General features: G+C 43.7%; 1 protein-coding gene across 7 annotated transcripts in view; it reads left to right on the top strand.

Annotated features, from left to right (window-relative positions):
- LOC138274052 (membrane-spanning 4-domains subfamily A member 4A-like) overlaps window positions 1-18,366 on the top strand; it is a 773,612-nt gene extending 755,246 nt beyond the window's left edge. For all 7 annotated transcript variants that reach the window (XM_069218966.1, XM_069218954.1, XM_069218967.1 and 4 more), the window contains one exon: window positions 17,686-18,366. In XM_069218966.1, the coding sequence (XP_069075067.1) occupies window positions 17,686-17,862 (177 nt within the window). In that variant the 3' untranslated portion in view covers window positions 17,863-18,366. The remainder of the gene's footprint in view (window positions 1-17,685) is intronic.
- The last annotated feature ends 6,444 nt before the right edge of the window (window positions 18,367-24,810 follow it).

Below are 24,810 nucleotides of genomic sequence, written 5' to 3'. Positions count from 1 at the left end.
GCCGTCTTTGATTGATCTTTTGGTGTCTGCTTGAGCCCATTTCTGCCATTTTTTGATGGTGAAAGAATTACGAATATTTTCAAAAAAATCTTCAGTTTTAAGGATACAAAGGATTTTATCTGGAGCAATGTTCGTGGGGGCTGGGTTGTGGGTAATATGGTAGAGTCTTATCTGGACAAGGCATCTGCTTTGCGATTGTCTTTGCCGGGACGAAAGGTTACCACAAAATCAAACTCTGCAAAAAACAGCATCCATCGTAATTGTCGAGGAGTCAAAAGTCTAGCTGAACTCATGAACTGGAGATTACGATGATCTGTGTATACTGTAATAGTGTACTTGGCACCTAGCAAATAGTGTCTGCACTCTTTAAAGGCATCACAGATTGCTAGAAGTTCTTTCTCAGCAATGACATAATTTTGTTCCGCTTCGCTCAGTTTTCGAGACATGTAAGCTACAGGGTGTAGCTGACTGGTATCTTTGTTGCGTTGCGATTACACTGCACCAACTGACACTTCTGAAGCATCTGCTTCTACTATGGATGGATGTTCAGTATCTGTGCGAGTCAAGACTGGGGTGGTAGAGAAAGCTTCTTTTAAGTTTGAAAAAGCCTTGTCAGCTTCTGGAGACCATACAAATGGTTCTTTCGTTTGTAGTAACTTGGTGATTGGTGCCACTGTCTGTGAGAAGTGGTCTATGAACCTGCGATAGAAATGTTCAAAACCAAGGAAGCACTGAACAGCTCGAACAGTTATTGGGCTGGCCAATCAGATACTGCTTGCACTTTTCTTTCTGCCATGACCATGCCTTGAGGGGTAAGGATGACCCCTAAAAATTCAACGGTGGTAACATGAAATTCACATTTGCTCAATTTGCAATATAAATGATGTTTTCGAGGGGCTGTGAGAATCTTCTGGACATGTTGTACATGTTCGACTTCATTATCAGAATAGATTAGAATATCATCAATTTAAACTATTGCAAATAGATCTAGATGTTCTCTAAGGACATCATTCAGAAAGAATTGGAATGCTGCTGGAGCATTACAAAGTCCAAAGGGCATGATTGTGTATTCAAATAGACCATATCTAGTTTTAAAGGTGGTTTTCCACTCGTCGCCTTCTCTCATCCTGACTAGGTGGTAAGCTCCTCTTAGGTCTAACTTGGTGTACATTTTGGCTTTTTTAACTTGATCCAACAAGACAGGGATCAAGGGTAATGGGTATTTATTCTTTACTGTGATTTTATTTAATCCTCTATAGTCTATACAACACCTAAGATCCCCATTAGCCTTAGGAACAAAAAAAGAGGAGATGCTGCAGGATACTTGGAAGGGCTGATAAATCTATTAGCTACAAATTGATCTAAATAGCTTCTTAGATATTGATTTTCGTGTTCAGACAAGACATACACATGACAACTAGGGAGTAGAGCACCAGGAGTCTGATCAATTTGACAGTCATATGGTCTGTGAGGTAGCAAGGCTCCTGCTTCGTTTTCGTCAAGAACATCAAGAAAGGATGAATACTGAAAAGGCAGCGTTACATCTTTTTCAGCGGCTGTGGCTATGTGCGATTTGTAGGAATCTGTGAAACTTGATGCCTGGAGACATTTTTCTTTACACAGAAGTGAAGAAAATTTAATTTTCCTTTCTTGCCAGTTTATTAAAGGATTATAGTAACTTAACCACAGCATTCCTAGGATAATTCCATACTGAGGAGCATGGATTACATCAAAGATTATTTTTTCTACATGTTTGGTGTCTTGATTTCCCCCTTGACAGATCACAGACAAGGCTAAGGTCTGCAGAGTCACCGGACCTCCAGCTAGGAGTTTTCCATCTACAGCTTGTATTATTTCTGGTGTTTTCTTCTTCTTACATGGGATTCCCCATGTTTGAATCAATTGTGCATCGATAAAATTACTAGTAGCCCCGGAATCTACTAAGGCTTTCTTTAGATAAGTATTTTGTTTCACCAGTACTTCTAGATCTAATTTTAAATGTCTTGACTCAAGTAAAACCTTTTTACCATCTTGTGAATGATCCACGGTTACAACCAAGAGCAACCCTTCCTTTCACCTTGGGTGTTCTAGTTTTCCTGCTTGATCTGTGCATTTGCTACAACCTTCTTGGTAGGGGTTTGTTTACTTTTTGGTTTTGCTGGACATTCTTTAGCGGAATGGCCCTTTCGACCACAGTACAGGCATTGTCCGTTCTTTCTACGCATATCTTTCTCTTCTTTCATAAGAGCCGCCTGATGGTTCCTATTTCTATTGGTTCATGATTGTTGTGACCATGGACTTGTGATTCTCTATGCTCATGAACACACCATTAATTTTTCTCAGTTTTTTTGCGTGTTCCCTGTCATTTTGCAAGACGATGGTCTAATCTCAAAACAAGATTTATCAGATCTTGACAATCCGTGGGCTGAGGATCAATCTGTGCAAGAATGTCTTTTAACTCATCTTTGAGTCCTTAGTAGAACAGGGCTGATCTCTTTTCCTTGGGCCAGGCTGTTTCTCTTACCAGCCGATTAAAGTTAGCCAAGTAAGAGACAAGATCCTTCTTTCCTTGTTGCAACTCTAACAGTTCTCGGTCTACGGACATAGTAACTGTTCTTCGATCAAAAACACTTTCAAATTCTTGGACAAATTCTCTCCAGTTATAAAGCAAGGGATTACACACGAGAAGGATTGCCCAGGTGGTCGCGTCTCCAGTCAAGTAGGAAATCAAGAAGGCCACCCTGGATTGGGGATCAGGGAAGGTGTTTGGTCGACAGGTGAAATTCAATTCTACTTGAGTCCAAAAAGATTGTACCTTCTGAGGATAACCTGAAAACCTTTCTGGGGAGCCAAAGGAATGGGTGTGGGAACTGTGAGTGATATGTTAGTTGGAGGATTCCCTCCTGAACTTTGAGGAGGAGGGTTAAGCCAACCCGCACCCAGAGGACTTTGCTCCTTCTTTCCCACTCTGTCTTGTAACTGATCCACCCTTTCTGCTAGATTGGCTGCTATGTTTTTAGATTCAACTACATCCAATCGAAGCAATTACGTTACGTAACTCGTCCAAAGTGGCCATATTGAAAACCTAGCACAAACCAGGAGGATTAAAATTTGTGGGCTCACTATTTTGTCAGCGAGACCGGATCCTCGGGCATTTGCGCCTGTTCCCAATATGTCCACCTCTTGGCAGCTCCAAACTCTATTAGCTATCATAGCACAGAGTTAAAGAATGGCCAAGTGGGGGTTGGGGTTTAGGTTGGGAACAGCGGTGAAGGAGACCTGTGGAAGCAAGAGTTAAGAACACAATAGCAAGGTCATTCACATTAATCTTTATGAACTTTGTTTTAATTATCTATGCTCTAATAACATGAGAGATCAAGAACTTTTCAATAACGTGACCTTTTTATAATCATGTACTCTGAACATTGAACTCTCCCAAGTTAATACTTAGAATAGCAATTACGTTATAACAAGAGTCAATGAATACATTTGTTCCCAAAGAATTAACTGCTAACGGATTCATGAATGATACTGTAGAATAGGCAAACTGACTAAACTTGTTTTGTCTAGAAAGATCACACTCTGTTTGATCTAAGTTTTCAAGATTCAATTGCCCAGAAATTATTGTGCACCTTATTGTCAGATTGCGCATCAAGACTCAAGTACCCTGAATGATCGCGCGATCTGCCGATCTGAACTGCAAGGGTTAATTGCCAAGCATGAATCGTGCACAACGTTGCCGATTCCACCATCAAGATCCAAATGCCTCGAAATGATCGCGCACTCTGCCGATCCGAACTACAAGGATTAATTGCCAAGAATGAATTGCGCACACTGTTGCCGATTCAATCATCAAGATTCAAATGCCCTGAAATGTTTGCACACTCTGCCGATCCGAACTGCAAGGGTTAAGTGCCAAGAATAAATCACACACACTGTAAATCACAAAGCCAAAAACTCAAATGTTTCTAGAAACGGAGTAGAGGGCCTACCCCGACCTCTTTCTTACCGCCCTGCTTGAAGATCAGCAAGATGACGAGGACAGGGCCAGGAAATGTCCAAATAGGCCTCCGGAACAGGAGCCCAGGAAAATGCTGCTGCTCTACACTGGGACCTCTGAATAGTGAGCACGTGGAGTTGGGATGGGTCCCTTAAATAGACCCAAGCCCCACCCACATGCCACACCCAGCCAGGCTGCAGGAAAGTCTTGAAAATGAACAATACATTACCAATACCATTAAAGACATTTCAAGATAAATACCTGCAATGCAAAAAGTTAATATACAATATCAACACATAATACATGAATTATTACATTGCAAAAGGTTTATCATTTTTCACTATGTTGCCCGTAGAGCGCGAACTGTCCTGGTGTTGACAATAAGGTGCCAAACAGAGATTTTGTGTTACACAAATATCCCAGATAAAGAATCTGAGACCATTATAAGTTTCTTTTAAATTCTTCTTGATTGGCCTTTTTGCTTTTTCCAAATTCATTCTCATTCTCCCTGCCTGTTTATGACCAAACCTGCAGAAATAGAATTCAAGCTCATCAAACTGGAGAACTACATGGTGGCCGAGCTCAAGGAGTGCTGTAAGGAATGGGGGCTTCCATCCAAAAAGGGTAACAACATGTTGGAGCTTCAGAAAGCTCTGAGGGCTTTGGGGGAGGTTCACCAGTCACTGACAGCCACAGAATAAGGAAGATAATGTGTAGGAGCAAGGAGAGGACCTGGGAGCAGGTCCTGAGATGGAGCACACAGTGGAGGGGGATGTCTTGCCTCCAGAATTGGAGCACCCTCCCAGACTAGAAAGCAGTGCCTTCTCTCAAGGACTGTTCCCAGAGCATCTGTGTAAGAAAGTCCACTCTTTTTGGCATGCTACTCCCAATTTCTTTCTCATGTCAGTGTGTTTTGACTGGGTCACTAGGATCCTGCTAGTCAGGACCCCAGTACTTATGGTTTTTGGCCTGCTTTTCAGTTTGTTTCACTGTTTTTAAAAGTATGCTTGACTGTGTCACTGGAGTCCTGCTAACCAGGACCCCAGTGCTTATGCTCTCTCTGTTTCCAAATTTGTCACTACATACTGGTAACCCAGTATTTCACTCCAAATTAGCATACTGGTCCCTCCTTATAAGCCCTTAGTATATGGTACCTAGGTACCCAGGGCATTGGGGTCCCAGGGGATCCCTATGGACTGCAGCATTACTTTTGCCACCCATAGGGAGCCCATGCAAAGGCTTCTGCAGGACTGCCATTGCAGCCTCCGTGAAATGGGGCATGCACCCTTTCACAGCCATTTTTACTGCACCAGGTCACTTATAAGTCCCCTATATGTCAGACTTTCCATCCTTGAGGGCTGGGTGCAAAGCATCTGTGTGTGAGGGAACCCCTGCATTAGCAGAGGTGCCAACACATTGTGCCAATGACCATTTTGCCAGACTTCGTGAGTGTGGGGATGCCATTTTACGCGTGCACTGGACATAGGTCAATACCTATATCCAGCTGCACAATGGTAACTCTGAATATGGCCATGTGAGGTGTCTAACATCTCAGAATTGTACCAAAATACTGATTCTAGTATTGGTTGCACAATTCCATTCACTCTGAGGGCTCCACAGTGGACCCCCAGTCCTGCCATACCAGCCTTCCGAGGTTTCCAGGCAGCCCCATCTGCTGCCACCTCACAGACAGGTTTCTGCCCTCCTGTTGTTTGAGCAGCTCAAGCCGAGGAAGGCATAAGAAAGGATTTCCTTTGAGAGAGGGGTGTTACACACTCTGCCTTTGGAAATAGGTGTAACAGGCATGGGAGGGGTAGCCTCCCAGAGCCTCTGGAAATGCCTTGGAGGGCACAAATGGTGCCCTCCTTATATAATCCAGTCTACAATAGTTCAGGGACCCCCATTCCCTGCTCCGGTGCAAAACTCGACAAAGTAAAGGGGAGTGACCACTCCCCCATCCATCACCACCCCAGGGGTGGTGCCCAGAGCCCCTCAAGAGAGTCCCAGGGTTTTTCCAGCTTGGATTTCAAAGTCGTGGGGCACTCTGGGAGCATCTGAGTGGCCAGTGCCAGCAGGTGACATCAGAGCCCTCCCCTTATGGGTGCTGACCTGGTTAGGTAACCAATCCCCCTTTCAGGGCTATTTAGGGTCTCTCCTCTGGGTGATTCTTCCGATTCGGATTGCAAGACTCCAGCAAGAATCCTCTGCATTCTTTACTTTATCTTCTACCAACGGAACCACAGCTGAACCCTCCAGGAACTCTACAACTCCAACAAAGAAGCCAGGATGACTTCTGCAACATTGTATCTTCGGCTCCTGCCAGAAACTGCAACAGATTCCATGTTGTACATCCACGAGGACTGCCTGTCGTCAGCCTGCACCAGAAGAACCGAAGGAATCTCCCGTGAAGTGACAGAGTCACTTCCCTGCTTCAGCAGGCACCTCTCTGTAGTGAGGACTGGTGGTGTGGGTCCCCTCTCGAGGTGACGAGCGTGGATCCAGCAACCCGGGTGGTGGACTAAAGTGACCCCGACAGTCCCAGGGTCCAGCTGTCCAACTTTGGTGGAGGTAAGAACTTGCCTCCCCATGCAAGACAGTCCCCCTGTGCACCTTGTGACTTGCAGTTGCCACGGCTTGTGTGTAACCTTCCAAGACGTTCTTCATATACAGCACAGCTTAGGCACCTAGCACTCCATCCTGCGACACACAGCTTCCTGAATGGTTCTCTGGCCTTGTGGGATCCCTTTGGGCTGTGTGAGCCTCCATTTGCAACTTTTTGTCCCCATGTTGTGGGACTCCTGTGTGTGCTGCCTGGTCTTCTGAGGGCTCTCTAAGTTGCTGAGAGCCCTCCTCTGCCTCGCCCTCCTAGGTAGAGGCCACCAGGTCTCCTGGTTCCGGGCAGCGCCATTTTCAGCTAAACGTGAGCTTTGCATGTGCCAAGGCTTTTTGGCAGAATCCAGTGATACAAACCAGACTGCAGTCATCCATCTGGCGTGGGACATCCTCTGCACCAACCGGGAACCCGCATCTGTCTTCTTGGGTACATAACTGACTTTGTCTTCTCTCAGGTGTTTCTTTTTTTGCACCTTCATCCGGGTTAGCAGGGGCTGCTGTTCTCCCTTGACTCTTCAGTGCTTCTTGGGCTTGGTCCCTTTCTTCCACAGGTCTTCAGGTCCAGGAATCCATCATTGGTATCTTGCAGTCTCTTCTGGTTCTCGCATAATCTTCTATCACAACTTCTTGTGTGTTTTAGGCAACCTGCTGTGTTTTACTCCTGTTTTCCTGGGCTCTGTGGTGGGGTCTATTACTTACCTTTGATGTTTTCTTACACTCCCAGCGCCCCTCTACCCACTACATTTACCAGGTGAAAGTGAATGGGATTCCTGTCACTGGTCTGAGAGACATCGGAGCTAGCCAGAACATTGTGGTGGAAAGGCTGGCTTTCCGGGAGCAGTATATATGCCATGTGTGTGGGGTAACTCAGGCCCAGGGGCAGGTTTTTCTGCCCCATCGGCCTGGTATCCCAGGAGTGGAGTTAGGAGATGACCAAGAGAAGGGAAATGGTTAGTCCCCAGATGCCCTTAGACTGCATTTTGGGGAATGAGATGCCCCTGGTTCAGGAGAGTAGGGAGGGGCAGACACCCAGGGCACCCTAGCAATTCAGTTTCTGGGAGTACCACTCCCAAGTGGAGGGTACAAGACAGTGGTGTAAGAGTGGGAGGTGTTACAGTGGGAGGTAGAGTGGAAGTATGGTGCCTAACACCTAGGACTGTTACCCCCCTTCTGAGAAACCTTAGAGGTCAGTCAACCCTGAGGAGCCCTTAGGGAACGTCTTTTCATCCCCAAGGCTGAAAGAGAGGTCTAGCCAATCTCCCTGCTTCACGTTTCCACCTGGCAGTGGATGGTCCAGGCTCTGGCTTTTGACAGTGACAGCTGTCAGTGGCCTCTGTTGGTTGCTGTCCTAATGTTGTTATGGGCAGAATTTTTCTTGGGTTGGTAGCAGAAGTCTGATCAAAGGGACGGAATTGGCCAAATCACTTTGTTGCCCATGGTGGTACTTTCTGCCTACTAGTATACATCTTTGAGGAAATTAAGGTTAGTTGTTTAACAGATGGGGTCCACAGGTGAGCAAAAGCATTCCCTATGGGTTAATTCAGTGCTTAGGAGAGCATAGACAGAGGAATCCAACAGAATTCAGTGAGGCATAGATCTACCAAGTGCCCCTGCATAACAGGGCCTTCATCCATGTTCTAGCACCTAAGCAGAGAAGCCCATCAAGGTACTGATTAGTGTACCCTTAACTTTGGCTGGACGTGGATCGTGTCGGACTTGGCCCTATCTGCAGTGTCATCCCCAGACTTTTTGCCTTCCTCCTCCAACTTATGCTGAATTTGATTTTCTTGGCCTTAGCACTCTGAGCCCTTTACCACTGCTAACCAATGCTAAAGTGCTCTCTCCTCTAATCTAAGGCAGGGCAGAATGTCTCATTCCACCCACACCCATGGAATTGGTGGAATTTTGGTCACTCCATGTTACTCTTTAACGTGGATTTATGGCCAAATTCGGCCAATCACCATATGGTGGAATTTTTCTTCCAAGATGCTCCAGAAAATGCAAGCTGGTGAGCGTAAGCGAGATTTGGAATCCTGTAGCGCAATTTGCTAACCTGGGCTGCCGCAGTCCATCAAGAGCAGTCACAACCAGAAGGCTACAACTCAAGTAAATTTGCTGCCCCTCGAGTAAAGCGCTTCTCGCACTACCAGTGCTAAATTACAGTGCAAGCTGCATATTTTCTGCCTTTTGGAGGAACTCTGCGGAATGTCACAGTTTTTATGTAACTCTGTGGAATTCCATGGAGTGAAACTCCATGATTTCCGTCAATTCCTACTTTATACATGGCAAAATAGGCTTATACTGAATTGGCACATTTAATTTACCTGTAAGCCCCTAGTAAAGTGTACAGGCATTGGGTACTGCATGTACCTAGAGCCTGTAAATTAAATGATACTAGTGGGCCTGCAGCACTGACTGTGCCACCCATTTAAGTATCCCTTTATACATGTCTGAGGACTGCAATTGCAGTCTATGTGTGCAGGTTTTAAATTACCATATAAACCCTACGTCAGGCCCAAACCTTCGTTTTTAAAATATATATCACCCCTAGGGTAGGCCCTGAACAGACCAGAGGGCAAGGTGCAGTTAAAAGGTAGGACATGTACTTTTAAGTTTTACCTGTCCTGGGTGTGAAAACTCTTACATTTGTTTTTCACTACTGCAAGGCCTACTTCTCCCATAGGATAACATTGAATTACCTTATTACATTTATTAAGTGATAACTTTCAATCGGGAGCAGGTGGACAGGTTTAGATTGGTGTTTATAGAATTGTATTTTAAAGCACTGTTTAATGGTGGATTCAGATTATTAAGCACAATTCTGAAAAAGCCACTTTTAGAAAGTTGTCATTTTCCTGTCCCAAGCATTTGGTGGCTCATTATGAACACGGCGGGAAACCCCGCTGTGTTCATGCTGGCGGTCTTTTTATAGACCACAAGCTCCCTTGAGGCCCCACCAGCCGAATTCCAAACATTCTGATGGGCCGGCGGGCGGAAACAGTGTTTCTGCCCGCCGCCTCAGCAGAATGCTGGGCCGGGACATTGCAGACGGCTCCATATGGAGCCATCAGCAATGCCTCAGTGCGGTGGGTGCAGCAGCTCCCGTCGCGCAGATCACTGCCCATAAATCAGGGCCCGTAGGGGGCCCCGGACCACCCCATTCACCAGCCTTTCCCTGGCGGGGGAACCCACCAGGGAATGGCTGGGGGAAACAGGGTTTATTATCCGGTGGGCGGCGCTACTTGCAGCACTGCCCTGTCGGATAATGATATCTCCCATCGTCAGGCTGCCTGTCGGCGGTAGCCTGGCAGTGGCGGAGGGCAACAGGAGAAGACATATCTTTAGAAACTGAGAGATATGACAGAAGTGGTTTGCTAGTACTCTGCAAAGTTATCAATGTATTCTCAGGTGAGACACTCGCTAATGCACCCACTGTTGCAAGAGCTGTCACTCCCCATACCTGTACATTGTAACCTCCCCTTGCTGCACCCACAGCAGGTGCTGTGGAATCCTGTACCTTTCTCTGCATACCATCCCTAAATGCAGAAGGTCTGAAATTCTGACGTTCATTTCAAAATAGCCTCATCTGAAACCTGTTCTTTTTTCTGCTTCTCTTAGATTCCCTTATCAACTTTGTTTTTGTCAGCTGTTTCTTTAACTTTATGCAAGGAAAACTCTCACTCCTTCTACCATAAACTCCCTCCACAATCTCTCCTGATTATCCCACTTGCCTCCTAACCATTGTCTAAATGAACCTGTCACCTGCTTCGCCATTCACATCCTCTCCTCTGTGACTATCCAATCACATTTACTCAACATGACAAACTGTGTAATGGCTGTTTCTCATTCATTGTCTGTCTCAGGAAATCTAGCTTTCTAATGTTACTCTCTTAAGAAAATGTGAAGTCTTTGTCACCAGAGATGTATCAATGGCAATTGTGAATACACCTCATTACGAGTTTGGTGGGCTAAGTCCACCGCCCGCCAAACTTATCCCCCCAACTGCCCCCCAGTGCAGGCAGAACACCGCCAGCCCTGCGGTGAACCTGAAACAGCGTTTCTGCCCACCGGCTCTGCAATGAACAGGGCCTTCACATTGTAGCCAGCTGTGCAGCAGCACCCGTCGTGCATCCCATTGCCCGTAATTTGGGCAGTGGAATGTGCAATGGGGCTGTGCATGGGGGCCCCTGCACTGCCCATGCCAAGTGTGTAAGCAGTGCAGGGGCCCCCAGGGGCCACCCAAACACCCATTCTGCCAGCCTTTTCATGGTGGTGTAACTGCCAATGAAAGGCTGGAGGTATGCAGGCTTGTAATCTTTAGGGCAGAGCTGCTTGCAGCGCTGCCCTGGCGGATTACAACCACGGGGACCAACTGTGGCGGCCACACCATGGTCGTAATATGGCAGTCCCACCGCAAGCCCGCAAGGGCCGCTCCCCAGGGAGGCAAAATATTTTTAGGCCCTTTCAGGGCAGATCGGCCTCTTATAATTAGGCCAATCTGCTCCCGGGGGGAGGGCACAGACCCCTAGACACCAGGGATATATATACTTTTATGTTTACTATATTTTTTTATATATGGGGAGCGACTCCTTAGGCAAGGGTCACTCCCCAGGGGGGGAAATTGTGTTTAGGCCATTTCTCATCGGCCTATTTTTGTTCGGCCAATCTGCCCCAAGGGGGGCAGAAACCACTAGACACTAGGGATTTTTATTTTTTTGCGTCAATTTCATGTAAGGGGAGCTACCCTTTAGGCAAGGGTCGTTCCCCTGGGGGGAAAATGTATTTAAAGCCAGTTCGGCCCCCCTTGGAGGTAGATCGGCCTATTTTTATTATGCCGATCAAACCACTAAGCACCAGGGATTTTTTTTTGTGCGACAATTTCACGCAAGGGGAGCGGCCCCTATTTCTATTAGGCCGATCTGCCCCCATGGGGGGGAAGAAACCACTTAGGTGCCAGGGATTGTTGTGTGTGTTTTGTTTGGGAGGGAAGCCCCTTGGGAAATGGCCGCTCCCCATGGGGGGCACATTAGTGTTGGCCATATCTGCCCTCCCGTTGGCAGATCGGCCTATTTTTGGAAGGCCCATCTGCTCCCAAGGGGGGCAGAAAGCCCACCGGAGACCAGGGTTTTTTTTCCAAAATAAGAGGGTGAGGGTAAGCCATACCCCAACCCCAAATAAATGGGGCCAAAGTTGTGGCAATTACCCCAGATCCACTCCCCAGAGGGGCAGAAAGCACACTAGATGCCAGGGAATTAAAAAAATACATAAAATAGTGGTGGCTACCAACTAGTATGGACCTGGTTATGCCCTCATCCCAACTGAAGGGAGTAACAGTCTTTCAGCTCTCCACCCCGCACACTAAAACATCTTGTCCAGAGAATGTTTTGAAGAATTTCCTTTTGCGGGCATTAGGCCTACCCACACAAGTAAGGTACCATTTGTTATCGGGAGACTTGGGGGAACGCTGGGTGGAAGGAAATTTGTGGCTCCTCTCAGATTCCAGAACTTTCTGTCACCAAAATGTGAGGAAAAAGTGTTTTTTTGGCCAAATTTTTAGGTTTGCAAAGGATTCTGGGTAACAGAACCTGGTCAGCGCCCCACAAGTCACCCCATCCTGGATTCCCATAGGTGTCTAGTTTTTAAAAATGCAGAGCTTTGGTAGCTTTCCTTAGGTGTTCGCTGAGCTAGAGGCCAAAATCAACAGCTAGGCACTTTCCAAAAAACAGCACTGGTTTTTTTGGGAAAATGTGATGTGTCCATGTTGTGTTTTGGGGCATTTCTTGTCACGGGCACTAGGCCTACCCACACAAGTGAGGTACCATTTTTATTGGGAGACTAGGGGGAAAGCTGGGTAGAAGGAAATTTGTGTCTCCTCTCAGATTCCAGAACTTTTTGTCACCAGAAAATATGAGGAAAAAGTGTTCTTTGGGCCAAATTTAGAGGTTTGCAAAGGATTCTGTGTAACAGAACATGGCGAGAGCCCCACAAGTCACCCCATCTTGGATTCTGCTAGGTGTCTAGTTTGAAAAAATGCACAGGTTTGGTAGGTTTTCCTACTTGCTGGCTGAGCTAGAGGCCAAAATCCACAGCTAGACACTTTGCAAAAAACAGGTCTGTTTTCTTTGGGAGAATGTGATGTGTCCACGTTGTGTTTTGGGGCATTTCCTGTTGCAGGAGCTAGGCCTACCCACACAAGTGAGGTACAATTTTTATCGGGAGACTTGGGGGAATGCTGGGTGGAAGGAAATTTGTGGCTCCTCTCAGATTCCAGGACTTTCTGTCACCGAAATGTGAGGAAAAAGTGTTGTTTTGGCCAAATGTTGAGGTTTGTAAAGGATTCTGGGTAACAGAACCTGGTGAGAGCCCCACAAAAAGTCACCCCATCTTGGATTCTCCTAGGTGTCTAATTAAAAAAATGCACAGGTTTGGTAGGTTTTCCTAGGTGCCGGCTGAGCTAGAGGCCAAAATCCACAGCTAGGCACTTTGCAAAAAACAGGTCTGTTTTTTTTGGGAGAATGTGATGTGTCCATGTTGTGTTTTGGGGCATTTCCTGTTGCGGGCGCTAGGCCTACCCACTTAAGTGAGGTACAATCTTTATCGGGAGACTTGGGGGAATGCTGGGTGGAAGGAAATTTGTGGCTCCTCTCAGATTCCAGGACTTTCTGTCACCGAAATGTGAAGAACAAGTGTTGTTTTGGCCAAATGTTGAGGTTTGTAAAGGATTCTGGGTAACAGAACCTGGTGAGAGCCCCACAAGTCACCCTATATTGGATTCCCCTAGGTGTCTAGTTTTCAAATATGCACAGGTTTGGTAGGTTTCCATAGGTGCCGGCTGAACTAGAGGCCAAACTCCACAGCTAGGCACTTTGCAAAAACACAGGTCTGTTTTCTTTGGGAGAATGTGATGTGTCCACGTTGTGTTTGGGGCATTTCCTGTTGTGGGCGCTAGGCCTACCCACACAAATGAGGTACCATTTTTATTGAGAGACTTGGTAGAACACTGGGTGGGAGGAAAGTTGTGGCTCCTCTCAGATTCCAGAACTTTGTGTCACCGAAATGTGAGGAAAAAATGTTTTTTAGCCAAATTTTGAGGTTTGCAAAGGATTCTGGGTTACAGAACCTGGTGAGAGCCCTACAAGTCACCCCACCCTGGATTCCCCTAGGGGTCTAGTTTTTGAAAATGTGCAGGTTTGGTAGGTTTTCTTAGGTGCTAGCTGAGCTAGAGGACAAAATCCACAGCTGGGCACTTTCCAAAAAACAGCTCTGTTTTCTTTGACAAAATATGATGTGTCCATGTTGTGTTTTGGGGCATTTCCTTTTGCGGGTGCTAGGCCTACCCACACAAATGAGGTACCATTTTTATCGGGAGACTTGGAGAAATGCTGGGTGACAGGAAATGTGTAGCTCCTCTCAGATTCCAGAACTTTCTGTCACCGAAATGTGAGGAAAAAGTGTTTTTGGGCCAAATTTTGAGGTTTGCAAAGGATTCTGGGTAACAGAACCTGGGGAGAGCCCAACAAGTCACCCTATCCTGGATTCCCCTACGTGTCTAGTTTTCAAATAGGTGAAGGTTTGGTAGGTTTCCCTAGGTGCCGGCTGAGATAGAGGCCAAAATCCACAGCTAGGCACTTTGCAAAAAACAGGTCTGTTTTCTTTGGGAGAATGTGATGAGTCCACGTTGTGATTTGGGGCATCGTAATTTTTCTGATGTTTGTCCAGCAATGTGTGAGTTTAGCGCCAACAGATGCATCAGAATTTCTGACGCATTTCTGAAAACGTGCACCATGGAGCTCTGTATTGTAAATACAGTGCAACCATGGCATTGTTAGGAGATCGTAAGGTATCACAAGAAATCTGACACATCGGACTGATGCATCAGATTCTGGAAAATGAGGCCCTTAGGCTCTTCTCTATACTAATAATTTCCCCTTTGACAACATTTTGTGATTTGATAGAGAGAGCTTCTGCCAATCGTCATGGGACGCCAATGCAGTTCCTGAACCCATAGTTTGCCCATGGCCAATCATTGGCAGTTGCCAAACATCTAGGTAACCGATCAGCAGCCTCGAAATGGGAAAGTATGGCATGCATGTTCCATTTAAAATGTATTGTGAAGGAACATTACTGATTTAAGCCACAGCAAAGAGTGTGTGTATACACTTTATTAAAAAAATATATGAATATTAGTGCATAATTATTACCTTAGGTGTCCTGAAAAATGTTTTTGTCCTTATGAGGGAGACTGAAAATCTTTACAAGTCCCAAAAACTAAACTCATTAGTCTTAAAGGGCGATCAATGAATGTTCAAGTATTCACAGATTACCTATATGAATTTTTTATATTCAGGAAATTAGATTGTATGGGTCTTCTAGCTAAACCATTTGCCTTCAACAAAATATAATTTTGTAATCAAAAGAAAAGTGCTTTGTGATTTAATATTTAGTGCATGGTCTAACGACAACGCGTTGATTCCTTTTATTATGTTTTCATAGTTGTTACTTAGAAAATGATGGGTTATTTTTTAAGACTGCAGTACCTAAGTAATGGATCAATATTCATTAATAAAAAATGACAATACAGTTGTTACTTACATGACTATTCCTGGCTAATATTAGGAGGAGTGTTGGCATCTAAACTGGTCTATAAAAGCGCTAAACAATAATTCTTGATGCTAATAGCAGGAGCTTTTAATTGCGCTGTAAACTTTCATTTTACAAAAAGATCAAACTAACACTGGTTTCTAATTACATATCCTTGTCAAATTTCAGAACTAATAAAGCAGTGGGCTGCAGGGTGGAGGGGTGAGATGATTAGGTTTGAGGATGGACTGTTTCCACGAGGAAGGGGATGAGTACTGATTTGCATTAGGTGAGCCTCTGTCTACAATGCCCCAGTGGGCAAAAAACGATCAGATGAAGTACTACCCTGAGGAATTGCACTAGTTGGACTATTTGCAAGCATTCTTCCCATCACCTTTTGGATGTTTGCCTGGAAACATGAGACAGGTGCAGATTTCCAAGCCTACTACAGCCAATGTTTTTGAATTTTGAAAAGCAGTCTATTGGTACCTATTCAATGAGTATATCTATCGGTGCATATTTACTACTTTTTTGGTTAACCCATCACTATTTATATATTTAAGATCCTGACCCAAAATATGAACAAACTAAAAGCTCTTTGTGAAATGAGAATGATGGGAAAATGGACACAGACATAGCAGGTGTAACTCTGGGGGCCCAGACCCTACTACCCCAAAAAGAATATATTTGAGGGGTGTAGTACCCCAGATCCCATGCTGAAGCTATGCCCCTGCTCATCCCTCCTGGGCCTGGTAGTTCTGTCTGGGAACTCATGACTAGGGTCACATACAATTTCCCTGCCTGAGATCACTTATTTTAAATGTATTTTCACCTCACACATTCCTCTTCTCAGTTATGAAACCTTGCTGGTAGAGTTGTCAAATCAGTTCATGTGAGTATGTCTCCATGTATCTAGCCCTTGCCTTTTACAAATCATTTTACCCTATTGTACTCCGGTTCTACCTTCATTATTCTAACATTACTTTAAACAAAAACAGATCTTTTTATCCCACCTAACTTTAACGTTACTTTAACTTTTGTTTTTTAGTGAATATATATACATATATATATATATATATATATATAGTATATATATATATATATATTATATATGTATGTATATATATATTTAAAAGCAAAAACAATCATTATTAAACATTATTTCTATTTCTAACAGGATGGTACTTTAAGTTGCTGCCTCTATTATTTTTGATGGGAGTATATTGCAGGACCTGTGAGTGGCAATGTATCACACTCATTGCTCCGATCCTGGGCTGAATACATTTACTATTGGGTTTGCCACATTTAGGGTTGCAATAACTTTATAATTGAATAGCAATATGCTTCTTTTTGTTTGTTTGTTGTAGCTTGTCCTTTCCTAAAACTCTCCTTACTTTACATTAAACCCCTCGGATTTAGTGATGTATTTGCTTATTTTCCACACTCCTTCGTCCCTCCCTCGTTAGCAACTAAAAGCTAGGCTTACAAGTGCAGAGATCTCCGCCAGCATGGAGGAGATCTCTGAAGAGGAAAAGATAGGAAAGGCAGAGATAGAGGTTTCCTCCCATGGACAGTGAAAAGCATTGTGTAGTACAGGAGTAGTACTGCTGAAGTACTAATACAGGTACCTCAAAATTCAGTTTGTGAAAAGACCGCAAAGAACTGATATTTGGATGTGCCATCTCCACTTTATTTGGTAGGATACATGCATTTCAATCACTTTTTCCAATTTAGGATTACGAGAGTATCATTTTACAACCATTGACGGGTAGTGGTTGCTGCATTTCCTGTGTTAATCAGGGAGTGATTCTGATTGGATGATCAGATGAATTTTGCCAAACTGTTGTCTTCGACCAAGAACGTTTCCCGCTTGTTCAATGCACACCACTAGTAGGCTATCTAGCCACACCCGGTCCTGAAGAAGAGACCAGAGGTGATCTTTGTTTTTGGATTCTTATGTGATGGATCTCTATAGATATTATATGACCAAAGATGTGTTAGCGTTTAGGACAGTTTTGACCCAGAATGGTTCTGAAAATAGAAATAGGAGCGATCAGCTGTTCCGTAGTCAGAACTGCTTCCGTAGGCAAATGCACTTTACTGTAATCGGGCACCGTTGTTATTTTTTCCTTATTGGATTGACATATGATTGATGACATTGAACGTAAACATTTTGTAAATTCCTAATACACCATATTGAAAATATAAAAACATGTTTAATCAGCCGTTGTTCTTTGCATTGCCATAATTTTGCAATGGACCTGCCTAAGTCTGTTGCTTTAGGGGGGTTGGCAGGAATAGACCTATCTCCACTTCTCACATAAAAATCAGACTGTTTTTTTTCTGATGCATAGAACTAACGAATAGATGAGAGTAAATTGAAGCAAATTTTACATTACCCCCTATTGTCAGTATGTATTTTTTCATATCTGTCATGGATTTGCAGTGTAACAGTATAATTCCATACTAAAAGAAACCATCCCTTTTTGCAGCCCCTGTTTGTAGTGCAGAATGCTCACCTACAGGACCCAAGATTCTACACAGCACCGACTACGGGGATACCGGTAGTTCAAGCCATACCGGCACCTCATGAGGTGAAATCTGAACACGTCCCAAGAACAGAACCACCTCCAACTTATTCCAAGACTGTATATGAGGTTCTTCCGTAGCTACAAAATAAAACACTTTCGTTGGCGATTTTTGATTTGTTAAAGTAGATAAAGTAGTTGAAAAAAATTGTTACTACAAATATCTGTACGTCAATTGTTATAGCCATGTGACTTAAACACTAGGATTTACTAACAATCCATGCAGTGAGAAACGGAAAAATGATCTTTTCTTGAATATTTTTCAGCAGGTGACTGAAATATGGAGTCAAACTCACCAATATATACAGGAGTTTAGAGAAGGATTTAAACTGCATGGCGTCTCTTTGCAAATTGGTTCTATCTGTGTAAATGCTATTCTCTTTAAATATAAGTCAGATTGAGCACATGTACCAAGGTTTAGAAATGTATTTTTCTTTTACTCCATGTGTGCCCGCACGTGGTATTTTTTACGTGAACTTTACAAAGCAACTTGGAAATATCTTTCCTTCTCAAATCTGCTAAGATGTTTAGCTAAAACCAAAAGATAAGAAGTAAATAAAATGTAGAAATGTCATAAAAATGTCATTTTATGAGTCGGGCTTGATAAAACAAACAGAAGAATTGAACTGCTGGTAGATTAATTTTAGAGCAAAAACGTGATAGAATAAAACCGATAAACCCAAAGTTATAAAAATAATTGTTGACGTGACTACGGTGGTAATAGTACATTTCTCTTGTTTTTTTTCATTCAGTCATCTTCTGTCTTTGAGAGTTGTCCCAACATCTTTAAAACTCTTAAGCAAAGAGGCTTTTCCCGTCCCAGTGCTGAGGCCTCTTCATGAAGTTTGGGGCACTTTGCACTTGAGCCTTTATTGCTTCCTTTCCACAATTTTTTTTTATCTGGGCTAAAAGTGCATCCCTTTTCCCCCACACGTCTGTTATTGAGCTCACAGTAGGCCAACAGCATTATTTGCGGTTCCTCTGAGTGTTCACCTCAACTTGACAGTGATTCCTTGAGCAACATGGACGTTGTTGTAATTTGCCATTGTCAGAAAGCAGCAGTCATGTTTTTATTTATTCCCGACTGCACCTTACAAACCTAAGAATTGGTGTTGAGTATCACACCAATGTCTCGCATGTTCAGAGCATCTTTATAACATTGTATCTAATATATGGTGCCCACATAGTGCATAGTGTGTTAATAAGTGATGGTGTTCACAGCACACCACCATTGCGCATAATGTGTGAATTTGATGTTTTCCTGCCCACAGGTCATGGGAGGGGGACCAATCATGACAGAGGCTTTTAAGTACCTCTGTGTCTGAACAGAAGGTCAGCAAACTGGGCCATGGCATCACTCTGGTATTTGCTCTGGTAGTCCTGTGTTCAGGTGAAGAGGCAGGGCTCAAACTGCAGGGCTAGCCTCTGAGGGTTCAAGGAAGTATCCAGGCAGCATAGCAGTCCTTCCAGGTACACAAAGCAATCTTGCAGAGTGCACAGCAGGCCACAGCAGCAGACAGTCCTCTGAAAGTCCTTTTGCAGATCCCCGAGGGTCCTATGCTTATACCTGGTGTCCTTCCTCTGAAAGTAGAAGAAGCATTTAGAAGGTTTCTTTGAAGTGCATGGAATTTCCTGACTCCCCTACCCTGGCTCTAAGCTGGCTGTGGTGACAATGTGGATATGATAAGTCCTTTATGTGAAGGCAGAGTACAGCCTATTCAGCTGAAAGTGGGGCTGTGGTCAGCGTCTCCTTCCGATCCTGCAATCAGCTGGCCCATTTAGGCACACCTAATTCCTCAATTGTGTGACTGTCTTGGAGGAATTCACAAAGACCAACTGCCAGTTACACCCTGTCATGCGACACAAGACAGGCAGCAGGCAAAAAAGGGCTAAGGGCAGGAAAATGACAACTTTCTAAATGAGGCATTCTCAAAACTGTAAATAGAATTGGACTTTGCCATTAAAGAAGGTTTCTCATTATAATTTCATAGATACCAAACATGAACCTGGTCCTATTCAAAAGTTGGCACCTATTAAATGTAACAAGGCCAACCTAATGTTATCCAATTAGACTGATAGGCCTCACAGTAATGAAAAAACAAATTTAGTAGATTTGCTTTACCAGGCAATGTAAAACATAAAAATGCATGTCCAACCTTTTAATTGCAATGAACCCTGTCCTATGGACTACCTAAGGCCTACCTTAGTTGTGACATATTCAAAACAAGGGGGATTCATGCTTGGCAAGGGGGTTATGTTGCTCAGTCGAATTGGCAGTTCAGAACTGCATTCAGGCTGCAATAGCAGGCCTGCGACATGTTTAAGGGTGCTACGTGAGTGGTTGGAACAAAAAGTCTTGCGGTCTCACTAGAAGCCTTTAATTTATAGGCCCTGGGTATATGGTATAACACTCTAGAGGAACATATATGGGACATATACATAAATTGAACATACCAATCAGGTGTAAGACCATCAAACCACATTCAGCGGAGTGAGCACAAGCACTTTAGCACTGGTTTGCAGTGGTAGAGTGCACAGAGTAGGGCCATAAAAAATGAATTTCAACAACAGTAATGGAGGTATGTAGGCACACATTTCATGGGAAGTTCACTGTTTGGATGATAGGTATAACAATACTCAAATCAGCTATGAGTCGAAACTCCATTGTTGCAATTGAAATATTTACAACAAATTTTCTTTGTTGTACTGGAAAACTGGACTTTTAGTACAAAACACCAAACCAAAATTCAACAATGTTCTATTGCCTTATCTATGTATTATATACAACTATATTTTTTTCTTTATGTCACTCACTGTGTGAGCAGACTGAGCACAGAGCATAGGTTACATGAACTCTTGCAAAAAGTGCAAACGTTTGATGAATACGAATATAAAGAAATAGTTGGCAGCTAAGGTTATTGTCTGATATTTATGACCCCATGATGAAATAACTTGTCCTGGCATATATCTGTTGAATGCCCTAGGAACCATTGTTACTCAATGTGTCTACGCCTCATGAACCCGGGTGGTTAAAAGACTGCCCTATTTTGAGATATTGGAGCTTATCTGCAGCAGCAAATCCATTTTAGCAGGCCCTCAGCATGGAAGCATTTGGCCTTGTGGACCTTATCATTGGATGCAGCCGGCAGCCTTCTACCGCTAAAGGATACTGAGCTCTGAAAAGGAGACTAAGGACCTGACTTAGATCTTGGCGGAGAGGTTACTCCGTCACGACAGTGATGAATATCTTGTCCACCAAAGTATAACTCTTATTATATCCTATGAGATTTATATTTCGGCTGACGGAATATCTGTCACCATTGTGTCGTAGTAATCAGTCTGCTGAGTTATAAATCAGGCCCTAAGTCTGAATATAGAAGTCTTGACTGAGCAAAGGTGCACACTAGCATCTTGCTGGTGAGAGGACTTCTCTGGGTGCAAAATTTTAATGTTTCTACTTCAATGGCTTAGAGCATTGACCACCCAAAACAACAGCTTCAGCGGGGTCTTTTTGGATAGCTATGCATTCTTGTGGAACTCTTGTTGCATTACAGCCTGCAAACTTCTCCGGCTGGATGATTTTGATACCTATTTCACAGACAAACCCCGACAAGTAAAATCTCCTACTTAGAAAAACCTGGCTGGTATATCTAACCTGTGCTGCTTTGCAGTCACCCTAAAATCAAGCTTACGTTCTGGCCTACTGCTACTACAGACTACCACTGGCTCTTCAATCTTTAAAAATGAATATCTCTGGTTCCCTTTAGTGTTTTTTGTTCATTTGGTGCCATTTTGCTTCTTAAATTATTCTCAATTTTTTAAAGTTTAAGCGGAATTTTTGTTGTGTTATTTTTGAATTTCTGTTTTAATACTTCTAATTGCTTTACCTATTTTCTTTAAGTTAGGCCTGTCTGCTTTGATCCATAGCTACCAGGGGTTGTGCTCAGGTTTAAATTTCTAAAACCTTTGACTGGACCCAAAGGATATGTACCTTTGTTACTCAATGTGATAAACACTCTTGTTCTCAATATGTCTTCAAATGCTAGGCACAGAGGCACTTCGGCCCCAAGGTTTTCTGCAAAACTTTCCAAATAAAAAGGGTTGTAAATAGCTCCAGTGGAAATTGTGGCTATATTATCCGCCAGAGGATAAACTTGCTTACAAAACTGGTGCTTAAGAATTACCATAAAGCAATCAAAGCTGCACATTCCTTTCACTATTCAAAAATGTAATTAGCAAAATGAATCCCTGCTGGAAATATCAAAGATTGCCAAATCTTTTCTATATCTGAAAGGATGCACTCTATATATCCCAGCCTTTGTTTAGCTTTGTGATAAGCTCTCCTCCTTCTTCGAGGAAATGATAAACAACATCCAGGCATTCTGCCTATGGATCAACAAATATCAGAGGTACTGTCAGCAAATCGCTTATTCACTATTAACCCTCATTATCCATTACATTTTGATCCTGTTTCAATTGTCCAAACTAGATACACCCTTTAAGCATGTAAATCGGATTCCCATCATGCAATTTTAGCTAGCCCAGCGGAGTTTTGTGCCCGTGGTTTTAATCAACCGTTTTATTAATTCCCTAAAGTGAGCTGTAGTGCCCAAGCTCTGGAAAAAAAGCTAAAATGGTTTCTCTATTGAACAAATACAGCAGATTCCTGAATTTTGTTTAATTTTAGATCAGTTTCTCTCTTGCTGGCATCATCTAAAATGTTAAAGAGACTAATTAAAACCCAGTTATCAGTTTACCTTGAAGTTAATAAATTGTTACATCTTACCCTGTCTGGCTTTCTCCCTTGTCCCAGTACAGAAAGAGCTCTACTGAAAGTCTCAAAAGCTATTTAGATCGCACTGCACAAAGGTAAGAACGCTGCCTTGATCCTGCTGGATCTCTTGGCAGCATTCAACTGAGTCTCTGATTCCGTTGCTCGGCGGAAGCTGGCAAGGATGGGGGTTGGCAATTCTACCTGAATTTAATAATTTCTCAAAGGGAGACAACAGGTGGTTTGGGTTACCTCTTTCTCCTCTGACAGTAGAGTTACATTTTGTGGTGTCTCAGGGCTCTTGTTTAAACCCCATTTTATATAATATCTATATGGCCCCTTTGATTAATTGATAGAATCTCATGGTTTTAAGGTCATCGCCTTTGCTTATTTCACCCAGTTGAGTCTTACCATCAACCCTGCATCAGCAAACACCATAACATCATTTAAACATGTGTTTCTGAAATTCTAGATTGGATGTAGCAAATCCACCTGCAATGTAATTTGGCAAAAAGATTTGTTCTCAAGTCAGGCCCTCTCAGAAAAATTGGCTTAAACATTTTTGGTCTGGGGCATGGCCAAGGAGGAGACCCAGCAAGACGCATCTCCCCTTAGCTCCTCATGTGCTACCTCTAATCCCCCCCAGAAATGGTGGTGCTGTGTAGGGAGACCAATCATATCCCACTTGAGCCGGGAAGTGCCCCGGAGTCGCTGGCCCCATGCAAGCAGAGGAGCCACAGCATAGATCTTGGAGCCCTGTCTGCTATGCCAAGCAGGCAGCAGCCTTCATCAATCAGATGGGAGCTAGGGGACGTCAGCTCTCCGACGACAGCTGCCCAATAATTTTGGATTCCGGGCATGCACACACTATCCTGGCACTACGGTCATGCTTCATCATATGACCACCTAGCCCCACCCAGGGTAAGATGATACTAGATAAAGAATTGGAGAATAATAACAAGATTACCTTACAAGTCCCTTACTTTTAGACTCCTTGAGTCATCATTCTCAACGGAGTCCCTACCCTGGTTTTTATTCTTACCTACGAACACCTACATTAAAAAATCCCCAAGCTAAACAGGTGATTTGTAAGGTAATCTTATTATTATTCACCAATTCTTTATCTGGATCCCTTGTATTATCCAGCTAGATCTAATTTCAGCACTCCCTCTGCAGTTCTTTTAACAATGAGGTTGAGTCCGCCCAGGTAGTATCATCTTGCCTGGGTGGGGCTAGGTGGGTCATATGATGAAGCATGACACTATAATGTGTGTGAGACCACCTAGTCCATAAAGGGAACTCCCTCTAAGGCACCGCCACTCTTCACACTCATACCTTGCTTGGAGAATACACGCCCAACTAACGCTTCCTGAACAGGGCCTAATAGTCCAGTTCCCTCTAGCAACACCCCACACCTTTTGTGTGTTTACAGTTTTCTAGTTAAAACAGGATCCTGTGTGGGGTTGAGTTACTCCCGACACTCTCCTCTTGTGTTTCAATAGCACAGATACTTTACACATTGCCTCCTAGATTAAGCCTGCCTGCTAGGTGCCAAAATGCCACAGGATGAGTATCGCTTAATTTATGGTGTGTATCTGACTTACCTTGACTGAGACTGGGACTTGGTTCCTGCTTGGAGAGGATGCCTACATCTGCCAACAAGAAACTTACGGGCAGATTTAAGAGCCCCTATCGTCTCCTTGTGCCACATTAACCTAGGTTTTTACACTTATGTGGCCACACGTGGCCAAAATCGAATTACCAAATTTACAAAGTGGCGCAATTGATGCATTGTACTACTTTTTTTAATCCTTAGCACTACATTATGCCTGCACAAGGCACAATCTATGCTAAGTGGGCATTCCCTCTAGATTTATTTGCGTAATTTGTTTTTCCACTTTTAACACCTGCTCAGAGCAGCATGGTAAAAGAAGGCACACTGTTGTTTACAATGGGCCTCAATGGGCTTTGCACGATTGATGTCAACATTTTGTACTCTCATCCTGCAAAGTGTCACAAATCCCCAAGGTGCCTCCTGCGATATCTGTCAGCATCCCCAGGGCTTAGGGTTAAATCATTTCTCTGTTCTTGGTTAAACCTTCATATTTCTAAGTAACCTTAATGTGCTGTGTTACACAATTGGTTTTATCAATGCTTGTTTTACCAATGCTTGTTTGCTATTGCAAGCAGGTGTAGACATGTGCTTCTAATTGGGTGTGGTGACTCATCCACATGTGGAAACTCAACTGCTTTCCTGA

Source organism: Pleurodeles waltl, chromosome 2_2, assembly GCF_031143425.1.
Source record: "Pleurodeles waltl isolate 20211129_DDA chromosome 2_2, aPleWal1.hap1.20221129, whole genome shotgun sequence".
Lineage (NCBI taxonomy): Eukaryota > Metazoa > Chordata > Amphibia > Caudata > Salamandridae > Pleurodeles > Pleurodeles waltl.
The sequence above is the reverse complement of the archived record's forward strand: the minus strand, read 5'-3'. Positions and strand labels throughout refer to the sequence as shown.